This window comes from Typopeltis vanoorti, chromosome 4 (genome assembly GCF_054136105.1).
Source record: "Typopeltis vanoorti isolate ZY-2024b chromosome 4, IOZ_Tvanoo_1.0, whole genome shotgun sequence".
NCBI classification, from domain to species: domain Eukaryota; kingdom Metazoa; phylum Arthropoda; class Arachnida; order Uropygi; family Thelyphonidae; genus Typopeltis; species Typopeltis vanoorti.
In genome coordinates, this window is record NC_143552.1 from 60,975,586 (window position 1) to 60,990,491 (window position 14,906).

The window sequence follows — 14,906 nt, forward strand, 5'->3', positions numbered from 1 at the left end:
TAGTTCCCGATTTAGTCGATCTCTGGGACGGGCAAGCGGATTTTTTCTCCCAGAAACTCGAGTATTTTCGTCCCATAAACTTATGAAAATCGACCGTACAACCCACATTATTTCAGACATTAAATATATTGTGTTAGGTTTAGAGACCACGAGATGGCGGCACTTGTTGAGCTGTCTCTCTTCACTGCATGCCGCTTAATTAGGGATAAATAAATTAACCTTGTAACCTTTTAATTTTATTGGTTTTTAAAATGACTTTTGACTTTTAATTTTATATGTTATTAAAGTGTATTGTACTGCATGTTTTGATATTCATGCCATACGAATAAATAAATTAATAAATAAGGGTTAACCTAGGACCAGCTATCGCTGATTGGCTGCCAGTGGAGATTGAACTGCCCACTCAGTCTCCAAAGTTAGATAGGGCTAAACTGCCTCGCCTACTCTCATACGGGAATCAAAGACTCATCGAAGGAGAGTGTGCCAACAGCATCGAATGAGTGAACTCCGTCCAACCACTAACCGCACTCAAACTTGCTTAACTTTTTGCAAGCCATTAGTAGCAGAATCGCAACCAATCGACCAACCTTTGCTGCCAAAAATTATATAAGGAGGTTTTCGCAAAATCTGATTTAACCTTCTTTCTATGCTTTATCCTTTCTATCTTAGGCTTTGTACAGATCGAGAGCTTTGACGATCACATTCTCGTTATAAATAATCCGCAATATATTAATTTATTGAAGATCATAACTAATACCACTAGTCATTCATCTAACACCTTATTAATCATTCTGTCCATTTCGATATTGCTTCCTTCAGATACTCATTGGCTATCTCCCATGCACTGCTAACATCTTTTCCCTGCAAAATCTTATGCTATGCGACAGCTGTGAGCTGCATTCGAAGCCTGTTTTAATGATTCAAAAATAAATGAAATAAAATAAATCAGCTAACGCCTTTTAACCGTCCACCTTGTTATTCCTTATAAAGCCTTTCTTGAGGGAAAAGTCTACAAGTTTTGCAACCTCCCAAATCAATACCGTATGATCACTCTCACCAATCACTTATAAACAGATCCAGTATTCTCACTGCACGAGAGCCTTCGGTCAAATGCTGGTTCAAATAATTTTCTCATAGAAGGTGTATATTTTTTATTTCCAGCTTTCCTCTTTCAGTCGATATCTGCGAAATTAAAACCCCTTATAATAATTACTCGACCTGCACTCATTGGTCTAATTTTCTGAAGCATGTCTTCCACATCACTCGTTTTTTTTTTTTGGAATACATGCATACTCAGGCCTATAGCAGCAACTTATCGATATATTTTGTTCCTTTGGTCACTATTTCAAACCATTTTGCGTCAAATGAACTACCATTTATACATGCCTGTCTTTTTGATATCCTTCTTCAACTATCATCAGCAATACTCCTTCCCCTTTCTATCTTCTCTATCTTCCCTGAAAGGACTGAACTCAACCATTCAGTTTAATGTAACAGCATCTTCTTCTTGTAGCCACGTCTTTTTAATTGCTATAATTTTTGGTGAGATTTTACTGACTAATAACAAAAACTGATCGGTTATCAGAAAAAAGAAACTTTTCTTATCTTATTTCGAATGCTTCAGGTTATCGTCTATTTTGGAATAATTTGGAGAATAAAGCAGTTTAATCGTTATGGGGCAACTGAGAATATATATAAGGTGTAAATGTGGTATTTGATCTAAAGGGAATCTACATTTTTTGTATACTCTTGTCGTATACAATACGTATAATAATATACAAAAAATGTAGATTCCCTTTAGATCTAATACCACATTTACACACTATATATATTCTCAGTTTCCATATAATGATTTATTGTTATTATTATTATTATTATTATTCGTGACACCTCCAAGGAGTCCGAAGACTCTTCGCGGGATGACACGTACTATACAACACCCGTCTCCACTACTGCACCGATCCTCTACTACCAATCAGCTACATCAACGCCATCTACTGCCCACAACCACCATTACCACCGAAAGTATTTTTGTCTGTAAATTGCGTGTGTGTTCTAAAGGGCCGATTTGTCTGTATGCGGGAGGCAAAAAACCCGAGTTTCCGGGAGAAAAACCCTGCTACCTCCATATGAGATCGGCTAACTCACCTTCAATTGAAAAAGTCCATATAAAGATTCCTCTCGTCGTGACGAGAATCGAACTTAGGCCTTCTCTAATCGAAGGGCGCAACGTACCTTTATTCTTCCAATTGCGCTACGGAGGCGCATAAATTTGCTTTATTTTCTAAATTATTCCACGATAGACGATCACCTGAAACACATTCGCAGTATGAACCTTTCCCTCCTACTCTCAACTCATGAACAGTATCCAGTGAAGGAACAGCTGACAAGTCCCGACATCTCTTAGTCCCTCACTGTAACACAATATAATTGTTTGAAATAGTATTCATTCTAAGTTAGATTTTCTTGAGCTTAGAGAAAAAATCTCGAATTTCCGGGAGGCAGGACGCAGAACACAGAACGATACTGGCTTGATGGGTGAAGCTTAAATGCTTTACATATTCCCCTTTATCTGAAAAGGAAAGTTCTTTGAGTGGAGAATTATTGATCTTTAAGCTCGTCCTGAAAGGGTAGTGAGATTAGCTCTGTTCAGCTGAGCATAGAATTGATTTGGGTCTTTTGTATTTGCAGAAATCTGCTTCATTGTAGTCTGAAGCTTGCTTGATCAGTGGTTCGGATGATTAAATGCCTTGATGAAGAATTTTTCTGCTAGGTCATGAAGGAGGGATGTGATGTAGGGAATGTTGACTTCTCTGTGAATCTCGGAGTTTCTGATAAACCATGGGACATCCAAACTCATTCTCAGACATTTGTTCTGTATTCTCTGCAGCTTTTGAATATTTGTGTTCGCGGTATGACTCCATGCAGGAGATGCGTCGTAAGTGATGACTGGGCGTATTACCATCCTTTATATGAGTAGTTTTTCTGAGTGTCCAGTTTACTTTTTCTGTTGATCATGGGGTAGAGCTGCGCAATTACTTTGGATGTCTTTGAACTTATGTGTTTTATATGACTGGTGAATTGTAGGTTTTTTATCGAGCATTACGCCGAGATATTTGACTGTATTCTGCCATGGGATCTTGACTCCTGGTAAATGTATATCTTCTTTGATCTGAGGCTACTTTCTAGTGAACAGTATGTCTCAACTCTTCTGTGGGTTTGTTTGGATCCTCCAGTCTATCAATCATTTCACTAGTGAGTGAATACTGTTTCGAAGTCTTTTGATGGCTAGTTTGGGGCTGAGAGATCTTGCTAATAATGCAGTATCCTCTGCATATAATGCAGTGATTGTTGAGCTAGGGTTTTTGAAAGATATCAGCAATATAGATAAAAAAAACAGCCAGGATAGAACCCTATGGCACTCCTGCCAGGATCTTGCATCTGGTTGACACAGATTCATTTATTCTGACTTGCATTTATCTGTCTTTGTCGCATTATTTTAAGAGTGAATTATTTTAACTAGATTTGTAGGCATATTGAATGTGATGAGCTTGTAGAGAAGACCCTGATGCCACACCTTATCAAAAGCCTTCGCAGCACCTATAAAGACCGCAGCTCTGTGGCAGTTCCGGTTGAAGCCTTTGGAGATGAATTCAATCAGCATGTGGATCTGTTGAATGGTAGTGTGGTTTTTTTCTAAATCCGAACTGCTCATTGGGAATTATACCTAGTTTGTCCGTTTCTGATTGAAGCCTTGTAAGGATTACTTTTTCTGAGATCTTTCCAAGAATGGACAGGAGACTGATAGGTCTGTAGCTTTCAGGGAGCTGGGTGTTTTTTCCAATCTTTTTGAATGGCGTGATGTCCACTATCTTCCATGTTTAAGGAAAATACTTGAGTCTGAGGATGGCATTAATTATGTTGTCTAGATGTACAATGGCTTTTCTGAGTAGTAGTCTGATTATTTTGTTTGTGATTCCACCTTAACCTGGAGCCTTATTTTTGTTCAGGTGGGTTATGATATTTATAACTTCTGTTAGAGAAGTGGGAGTGACAGGTTATAGGTCATCCTTTTGTTGTTTTATGGTCTGCCTGACTCGACAGTGAATCTTGTAGATGAGATTGATGTTCAAATTTTCATACGAGGGGTTGCATTGAGTTTCCAAGCTGTCTACCAGAGCCTCTGCTTTTTCCTTGTCAGTATTGGCTATTCCCTTCTTGGTTTGAATTGGGGGTAAAATTTGTCTTTTAGTGCGGAGGGTTTTCAGAATCTTCCAAATGGAGTTGTCCTCTGGGTTTTGTTTCGTTAGCTTTGATTCCCAGTCGTGGTTTCGATGCTTCTCGGACTTGTCTGTTTAGTTTATTTAGATTTGTTTTATATTGCAGGGCTCTTGTGTTATGGATCCTCTTTCCGGTTTTGTTTTTCAGCCTGATTAAATCCAAGATTTCCTCGGGGATCCGACCACTAGGGTGAAAGACTGCAGTTTGGGTAACTGACTTTATTGCTTTTTTGATTTGACTGGTAAGGTTGTTTGCAGCAAATTCTATCTCCTCTTTAGTGTGAATAGTAGGGACTGGGCCAATGTGGTCAGGGAGAATTCTGGAGAGTTTGTCCCAAGAAAGAGTGGGGAGAAGAGAATTGCTCTTGTGTACCGAGTTTAAGCAGAATAGGGTTGTGATCGGACGAAAGTTCATTTAATGTTTCCAGCTGATATTGGCATCTGATGTTTTTGAGGATAACTATGCCAAGTACATCTGAGCTTCCAGTTGAGCTGTGACGGGTGGGCTCTGGGGGTCCGGCTACAACAATAGATTTTTGTATTGAGTAATGGTTTAGAGTTCGATCTTGATTGTGGATCTATACCACGCTGTATGTTTGGCATTAAAGTCACCAGCCATGATGATGGAGTCTGTGAAGCCAAGAATCGTGTCCAAGTCAGGTACCAGTAATGGAATGCCTGGTGGATTATATACAGCATAGATTTTGATTCTGCCAGCATTGTTGGTATGAACTTCAGTGCCTGTTGTCTCTAGGTTCTTGGTTTGTGGATTGGTCAGAACATTGTGGCTTAGGTAGTTTTTAATGTATATGGCTGTTCCTCCTCCACTGCTGGTGAGTCTGTCTGTTTTGTACATAATATAATTCCGTAACTTGGGGTTATTAGCTGGCCTGAGATGTGTTTCATTTACTAATATTATGTCAGGATTGTGTCTCTGAGTGAACTCTTGCAGTTCTAGTATTTTGTTAATCAGTCCATTGGCGTTCCATGCAGTGATCATGGGAGAGTTGGGATAGAATTTTCTTTTATTCATTATTGACGGCTGTCAGAATTGAGTGGGTACCTTGTAGGAATTTTTTCATGGAGGATGGCGAAGGATTTGTCATGCTGAATTCTTGTAACATGGTAGCCAGTGAGGTTACCATGTTACAAGAACGTAATATTGATGTTAGATTTCAGCTTATTTGATCATGGGATGGAGCAGCCTTTGTTCGTGCTGCCTCTGCATAAGTTTTGGGCATTTGTTTCCTTTCCTGAGTTGTCAAGCTGGGGATAATTTGGACCGGGGTGCAACCTGCACCGCTTTCTTGAGCATCGCTGAAGTGTGTTGGAAGGGTAGTTTTTGCTGACCCTTGGTTCTTTGGGTGCGTAATGCATCCCTTGTAAGGTGCAGGGTGAGGTCCTTCACAGTTGGTGAATTTAGCTGGTATTGATCTTAGCTTGGTACACATGATGGTCTGGTGGCCCTCGCCACATTTCAAACACCTGTAATTTGCCTTGCAAAGTTTTTGTGCATGGCCAAATCTTTGGCACTGCCCAGCTGATGACATTTTCCTTAGTGGCTCTGTAGAAATTTTGAGGCCACAAATCGCAGTCAGTTCATATATCTCTTTCTGTGCCTTGTCGATTTCTACAAGCATGAGTGGCATTGGCCGTTTATCTAACCTGAGCATCCTGCTCACTTTTACTGGTGTTAGGCCCCGACTCATAAGGTCAACAGTGATTTCTTCAGAAGTCACACCTTCGGTTACCCCGCTAAGTACTATTTTGAGATTCTTTTCACTGGGGAAAGCAAAAGTGTGATAAGGAAGACTTTTGTTATCCATTAGTTTTGTTAATTGTCTGTAGTCAGTGATTGAGTCTGGCTGGATTTTGACTCCTTCATCTTGATTTTTAGCTCAGGAATATGAGATTTTATGTTCCCTAAGGGATGATGAGACAGTAATCCATTTGTCCTTGTCCCTTAGTATAACAGGTGGAACCTTTTCGATGTTCCTCGGGACATCTGGTGTTGGTGACTCTTCATCCAGCTGGTCCTCTGTAGTTCTTCTTTTGTTAGAATGCTCTCCCTGAGAGTTGTTTTCACAGGGGGATTTTGGTGACAGAGAAGCAATGAGATCCTCTTGTGATATCTCATTTTCCTCCTCTCGATCCTGATCATTAGAGTGAATGTACTGTTTTGTGAAACCCAGCTAGTCAGATTCAAGCTTGCCTATTATGAGTTTCAGTACCTCTAGGGACTGTTCCTTATTAAGGATCTGGGTCTGCTCTTTAAGGTTTTCCGTTATCAAAGTGGCGATTTCCTGCCAGCAGAATTTTTTTGGCAACAGTATAAATAATCCCGCAGGACTAGGGGCCTGCCAGCAAAGTATCCTGTAGACCTAGACGGACTACTAGCAAAAGTAATCCCACAGGGCCAGAGGCCTGCCAGCAAAAGTCCTGTAGACTGAATTGGTCTACTAGCAAAATTTAGTCTTGTTGCGACCTACTAATTGGGGAAAGGAGTGTCAGTATCTCACTTGGTCACAGTTTGGAAACCTACCTCCCTACAAAACCTTAAATCCACCACTGGTCCTCATTGCCGGTTGGGCCTGCCGGCCATTTTACCTCTTGCGTGTTTCGTGCAGAGAGGAAGACAGTAGGAATCAAACTGTGTCAGCGCCAGCGCAATGTAAGTTTACTGAGAAACCTTGTATGGAATGTAATCAGGCTCAGTCTAAAATAATACGTCCGTTCTCATCATCGTCAAGGGAGGCAATATGCCTGTGACAGATATCGACTAATTCAGGAATCGGTAGAATAAATTATTGTTATTATGTACGTCATAATCAGTGCCAGTGGGTAAAAGACGTCTTTGTTACAAGTTATAATTCACCGCCCCATGAATAGAATTTCAAATTAAGTGAAATTAATTTCAAGAAATTTTTATTTATTTAACACAAAAAAAATCTCAGCACAAAAATATATTTTGGACTTGGTACGTATGTAATGTCATTTAATACATATCTTCCTAGCTTTAGCTGGCACAAAATTCTTAATTAAATCTTTTATATCTAGAGTATCAAGAATATCATTTTCAAAGGATATCATTTTCTATTGATATTATTGATAAATTGGTAAGACGTTCTTTGGACATTGTTGATCGCAAATAATTTTTTTATTAATTTTAGCTTTGAAAAACTCCTTTCCCAGGAAGCTACGGATGCAGGTAATTAAATAAGTACGCAATCTTCCACCCCCATTTTCCACCGGACTCTGTTTTTTGCTTCTGCTTTTATTTGGTTCCAGTTTTTATTAATGTTTGTTATTTCTCTCAGTATTGTTCTTTTCCATGTTTTTCTTGGCCTCCCTCATCTTCTTTTACCCTGTGGGTTCCAATCTAGAGCCTGTTTTATTATTATTTTATCTTCTTTTCGTAACACATGCCACAACCATCTCCATTTCCTTTCGCGTATCTGTTGCAACATGGGTTTCTGGTTTATTCTCTGCCATAGTTCTTCATTTGATATTTGTTTTCGCCAATATATTCCCAGTATCATTCTTAAACACTTGTGTAGGAAGACCTGGACATTATTAACAATTTTTTTGTTTAACATGCACGTTTCTAATCCAAACATTACTATTGCCTTTACATTTGAGTTTAATATTCTCATATTAGTTTTTATAGACAAATTCTTGTTTTTCTAAATATTACTAAGTTGGTTGAAAGTTGAATAAGCCAGCTGTTTCTTTCTATTTATATCTTCAGTAGTTCCTTCTTTTATTGATACTATTGAACCAAGGTGTATAAATTGTTATACTTCTTTAAGCGGTATTTCTTCTATTGTTATTTGTTTATTTTGCTTTGCATTTATTTTCATCAACATTATTTTATTTTTATTTATCCTCAGACCAACTTTTTTGGCTGTTCCTACAAGTGTTGAAGTAACCATTGCAATCCTGTATTTCCATGAGATGCTTTTCTCATCACCCAGTCTATGACAATTATAAACATAGTAGAGGAGAGTATACAACTTTGCCTTACTCCTCTCTTTGTTTTAAATGATTCTGAGAGGGTATTTCCATGTATTACGTTAATTTCAAAACATTCGTACATCAGTTAAAAAAAAAAATCAGCTAACGCCTTTTTATTCCCGTATACGGGAGAAGTCTGCCTGCCCTTCCAATAATTGTTCTATGATAATTCGTAAAGTAGCAATGTTGTAGGTGCATGATCTATTGGCTCTAAATCCTGCCTGTTCTGGTGTTAGTTGTTTTTCTATTTCTATTTTGATTCTTTCTTTCTTCCCTTGTATTATTCTTGCTAGTATTTTACTTATAATACTCAGCAATGTTATACATTTCCAATTTTTGCATTTAGATAGGTTCCTTTTTTTGAATAATTTAACCAGTAATCCAGTATTCCATTTCTAAGGCCATTCTTCTTTCTGCCCTATCTCATTTAGTAAGGGATATAATATTTCTGCTACAAGTTTTGGATTTGCTTTTAATATATCGCCTGGTATATTGTTTGCTCCCGGTGCTTTCCCTGTTTTGATCTGAGTTATTGCTTTTCTAAATTCTATTTTTGTTATTTTGTTCAAATTTATATCTAATGATGCATTTTGTGCATTTAATTCTAAGCTTTAGTCACCATTAGTTTCTTGAAAGTTCTCTGGAAAGAATTCCACCCATCCATTTATCTGTTCTTTTTCATTTAATAATAGTTTTCCCTGTTTATTTTGTATTGGAACTATCCATTTTTTACTTTTTCCACATAATGTTTTCCACTTAATATCATACAACGTTCTAGTATAATTTTTGTATGCACCATCCTTTGCATCTTGTGCTAGATTCTCTATGTATTTTCTTTTATCATTTCTTGCACTTCTTTTTATTTCTTTGTTAATTGCTCTATATCTTTCTGCTCGTTCTTGTTCAACATTTTCGACAATATGTAACAGTTTCTCTTTTATTCTCTCTCTCTCTCTCTCTCCCCCCCTCTATTTTTAATTTAGTGTTTTCTGATATCCATTATTTGTCTGTATTAGTTCGAAATCCCAATATTTTTTCTGATGTGCTTATTAGTAAAGGTTGGTCGATTGGTAGAGCCGTTGCTACTAATAGTTAAGCAAGTTTGAGCACGGTTAGTAGTTGGACGGGAGTCAATCGTTCAATGCTGTTGGCACACTCTCCCTCGATGAGTCTTTGAACTCCCTGGAGGTGTCACATAATAATAATCAGCATCAAAAATAATAATTAGTATGTCTTTAATCTTTGCCTTTTTTCCTCTATGTTTTCTCCTCTGCATGTTTTTTTTTGAGTTTATCTCATTTATCCTGTAGAATTGTAAATTTATTTCTAATATCTTTGTTTTTGAGTTTTTCAGTTGTAAATCTCTTCATATCGTTCATTGTTTGTTTATTTTTAAATATTTTTACTTTTATGGTAGCTGTTAGGAGAAAGTGATCTGAATATGCCTTGGCTCCTCTTTTAAATCTGAAATCCAGGAGTGATTTCCTCCAATTTCTTGTTATAAGTACATGGTCTATTTGGTTCTTCTTTGTCTTTCTATCTGGTACTATCCATGTCCATTTATGTATTTTTTTATGTTGGAAGAGACTCCCTCTTATTACAAGCTGATTGAACAAAATTTCAAAAGTCTATAAGTAACTCTTCATTTTCATTAGTTCTCCTCTGCATACTTTCCCCATAACAGTTTCTTTATTAGCATTATCATTTCCAATGTTAAAGTCTCCAATTATAAGTTGCATATATTTTTAATTTGTTGTTTCTATACTTCTCTGTAGCATGTTATAAAAATTACCCTTTCTTCCTGGATCGCATCATTTGTTGGTGCATATATAGCAGTTATTGTGATGTTCTACTTGCCGTCTTTAAATCTAGCGTTTAGTATCCTTTCAGGTATTGGGTTCCCCTCAATTCGTGCACCTTGAGCCTTCTTTGTCATCATTAGTGCAACTCCCTTTGTCTGGTCATTCGTACAGGGTGTTTCAAAAAGAATGACCCGATTTCAAATAATTATATTTAATAATGAAAATGTGGTAATTTTCAGGCATATGGTTTATTCAAAATCATATTATGGACCGCGCGGCTAGGCTAGTGGCTTTGCGCTTCGCAACCATATGCCTGGGGAAGGAGTGTCCCAGGTTCCATTCCCGTTGTAGACGTGAGGAATTTGAGGATCTTCCTCAGGCATAGCCAAGTTAGCCGGTCTTAGGCGAGGTCAGTAGGGTTTTTTCCGCCAGTTTATCTGGCGTTTTTCATCTGGCAAACCAGCACCGTGAACATACGCCTCTACAGTAAAAAATATATCCTCCCCTCCCCCCCCCAGCGGCAGACCAGGCGACGGGTCGGTTGGGAGTAGTACTCACAAGAAGTCGCATCTAAGTAACATGCGGACCCTGCATAGGAAGCGGGAATAACGCGTAGAAGAAGAAGAAGAAGAATGAAAATGTGGTACAGTTACAAAATAAATTACCAAGTATGAAGTAAGGCTTAATGTTTTACTCACCACAATTACAAATGCTCAATGTTTCCTCCACCTGCCACTCGTCACATCAAACTCTGGGCCAAGGCTGTTCACATGGTACAAGTCGCATTCATTTGTGGTTCGTGGTTGCAGAGGTATACAATTTTCAAATCGGGACATTCTTTTTGAAATGCCCTGTATTTTGGTTCCCAGAGTAGATTAAGTAGTGACCAGGGTTTAATTTGATTTTTCCAGTTCCTATCCATCTCTCGTTTCGCTTAATCCCATTATTTTTAATCTGTGTTTTTCTAGCACTCTCGAGACTTGGTATGCCTTCCCAGTTTCAAATATGGTTCTAACATTCCAACATCCCAGTCTAAGCTTATCTTTTGGTAAGGTGTTTGTCACTTTCTTCCGCACCTCTGCTTCCCCAGAAGGTCTTTCACAGAGGTGCCCCATGTTCGTGGCAGTTCGTGTTCTATTTTCTTCATCCGGTATCACATTTTGGAAGGTTTCAGTTTGCATAGTAATTTTTTTTTCTTTCTGAGACTGGGTTGCTAGCCCTGTGCTCAACTCTCCCCATTTATCCGGGCTTGGGACCGGCATGCCAAGTTTTCACTAAACATGACTGGGTTAACAATAATAACACAATAATAATTTATTGAATAGGAGTGAGTTTATTCAGTCGCATGTAGAGGCATTATCGTTTTTTTATTTTTTATTTTTTATTTTTTATTTTTTTTCTGAAATTCGGACAGATAATATACGCTGCTAACAGATAAATTATGTGTGTTGTAACGTGCCCGACTTACCGCAATTTGTTTTGTAGTTTAATGGAATTGTTATGGTTATGTAATAATAATAATAATTGCGAGTAAAAAATAATAAACGGATAAACTTTTTGTGTACCTGTAGTTTTTAACATTTTATAAATTCTTTTATTTTAAAAGAATTTATAAAACAAACTCTTTCCACCAGATGTCTTTCACATGCTCCACTCGTTATGTTTGTTTTGGTTCATATGCTAAGACTGCTCTTGTTGCATCTGTGGGAATTTTGAAAGTGTGTGTGTTACAAAGTGCTTTTTATATTTATATATAGTTGAAGATGATGGCTCTGGATTTACATTTTGATACTGTAAGAGGCGATGTAACTGTACGTATCATTAAAATGTTTTATTATTATTTTTTTGTTTTAAATTAAAACCTGAACATATATATTATGCGCATCTAATTAAATGCAGCTTTGTGAACAAAACTTTAATTTTTATGGTTCATCTAGAATAAATGATAACCTAACATGCGTATTCTCGAATTGAAGTGAAGTGTGAGCCTGCTCTCAGGAAGTCTTTGTGTTATGGACCCAGATGCAGAGTCTGATATGTGCGTGCATGTTGAGGAAATAAGGGAATGCCAACCCAAGAAGGCTTCGAAAAATATGTGTTTAGAAAAGGAGCAAAAATGAAGCTTTGTATATACATACCATACAGTGCCGGATTTACGTATAAGCTAAAAAAGCTACAGCTTAGGGCCTCGCAATCTGCTGGTGCCTCAAATAAAGATACAAAAAGACCAGCTGATGTAATTTAAAACAGTAGGGGCTCCTGGGTTTTGTATAGCTTAGGGCCTCAGCAAGTCTAAATCCGGCTCAGATACCATACCATATTATTTATTTATTAACGTTAGTTGTATCGTTAATAGGTTGTAAATAAATCTGTAATGCCTTGGTATTGGTGGACTAAGGGAATTCCGCTCTACAGATTTAACATATCTGGTCGCTTACGTTTCAAGACACTTCAGGTCACCACTAAGTGGGATAATAAAAAAAAAAGTTATCTTCTCTCTGCGGCGGCAAACATATGTGCAAATTTAAATAGTAACATATATTATGATTATTAAGTGACTCCATAGTCTCATAACTCGTTGCCTGAGGCCACGCTACATACTACACAACCAACAGGTCTGCTTCTGCAGCATACCATCTATAATCCACTGCATAGAATTTTTCTGTTAATTATATCTTTTCTCTAGCTAGTTTGTGGGATGAAAACAAAGTTTTGAGAAGAAGGGAAAAAAAAACTTCTGGCCATACTGAATACTTGTGATGATGTTTTTGAAAGCATTATATTCCAGCAGTTTATTTTCAGTGTAGAGGATGAATCACGAGGAATGTACATTTTTGGAGCCTGAGCTTTGAAGTTATTATTATTATTATTTTTAGTCTCCTGGCAAAATATAAGAGTAAGCAAACATTTAGCTAGTTACCCATGAATTTACATTTCATGTGTACAGTAGGGTCACGAAAGTATTACCTGTTTTATTAATAAACATGAATTACAAATTCATGTTCACAAAAGGTTCTCAAAATACCACTCTTGGCATCAGTAAACAATGCAGCAATTATCATGCATGTAGTTTTCAGCCTTGAATCAAACAAAAAGTCATTTAATCACCATAGTCAGCAAGTAATTCCAGCAAGCCTCTGTTGCTGAATATCAGTAGTATTTTTGAAATTAAAAAAATTCTGAATTAAAGTGTACTTACCAGTTTTCCATAAATTGCATTTGAAAACCGAACAGCATGTTGAATAGGATGTGACTAAACAAAACAGCATTATTTTTTGTGGTGGTACAGTAGTCTTATATGTTGATGTTTCACAAATGACCATGTAGAACGTTATAGGAAGAAGGATTCTATCTCCACCACTCCCTTCATGTTCAATAACATATCATATATTGTAATTAGCTTAGTGTCACATATCAATAGCATCATGCATTTTTGTTTTGTGGTGAAGTGCATTTCATATTTTCTGCTCAGAAATGAAGTCTCATGCTTCTCAGGAAAGTAAGTTTTAATATTGCTTAATTAACATTGTATAGTGTGTCCTCTTCAGTGAGTTTGAGTGTTCAACGTCCTTTCTGCAAAATTTCAGATTACAGCAAATTCTGCAATGTGAACTGCTACTGTTGTACTTTTGAGTATTTGTATGTATCTCCAGTACACTGGAACTCTGCCTCTTTCCCATGTATTGAAAAAATGTCTTGATGATAATTTTCCTCATTGATGGATCATTTGTGATGGTTTATGAAGACCAAGGCCACCAGGGTCTCTCTAGATTGTGGATTTACTCCAAGTATCAGAATAATAATAAGGAAAATATTTGATTTGTTCATACATGTTTTGGCTTAGTTTCACAGCAGTTGTCAATGCACAGACCAAAAAGAGATAAACAATTAGAATAACACCTGAAATCTAAGTGTGTGTATAATATAATACAGTGGTGGCGAATCTTTTTATGTGCATGTGTGAAAATTTTTATGTGAAAATTTACAAATAATATTTATTGAGTTGCTAACGTGGCGGGCAGTTTTTAATAGGAGAAAAATTAATAGAAAGTTAATTGCAGAATTTTATTGAGACAAGTTTAAATAACATAGAATTTCATTAAAATTAACTCATAATTTGACATACACATTGTCGTATACAATTCAGTATCAATCTATTATCAATTTATTAATTTATCAATATCAATCTATCAATTTATTAATGAGATTTTTGCTGTTGTATATTAGATGCCAAAATGCTTTATATGAGGTTCACATTTTGTCACTTTTAGTAATACACATGGCGAACAAGATTCATCAGTCATTCTATTGCTTAAACTGTCTTTTATAAAATTCATTTCAGAAAATAATGACTCACAAGCTTATGTAGAGGAGAAAATTGATAATATAGCCATTAGTAGTTTTTTTAAACAACTAAAGGTTTCAGGAATGGCATTCCAAGTTTTCATTATTTCCTCTCTGCATTCTTTTTAATTGCACCGAATAATCGATCATTTTCAGTTATTTCCGAGTCATTTCTCAAATCGACAAACTTTTGTTTTAATATAGAACTGGATTGAAAATCGATTAATTGCATTTCTATATCTTCCAAATTCAGCCACTCATAAATCTCCAAATTGAGTTTATCTGCTGATGTTGTGTCTGGATGCAAAATATATTTTGACATCTCTGCAAATTGCCTGAACTACGTAAATCTTGAAGAAAATTTGCTGATTATCAACCGAATAACTGTAGAAAACTCTTTTGTCAATTTAACTTGATCTGTTTTTTTCATGAGATTCTAGATCTGCAAAGAATTTTTTTTGTGTTT

At 36.7% G+C, this 14,906-nt stretch overlaps 1 protein-coding gene across 2 annotated transcripts in view; it reads left to right on the forward strand.

The window, feature by feature from the left end:
- The first annotated feature begins 11,768 nt into the window (after nucleotides 1–11,768).
- Hpr1 (THO complex 1-like protein Hpr1) overlaps nucleotides 11,769–14,906 on the forward strand; it is a 311,940-nt gene continuing 308,802 nt past the window's right edge. For both annotated transcript variants that reach the window (XM_090391220.1, XM_090391221.1), the window contains exon 1: nucleotides 11,769–11,907. In XM_090391220.1, coding sequence (XP_090247346.1) covers nucleotides 11,860–11,907 — 48 coding nt within the window. In that variant the 5' untranslated portion in view covers nucleotides 11,769–11,859. The remainder of the gene's footprint in view (nucleotides 11,908–14,906) is intronic.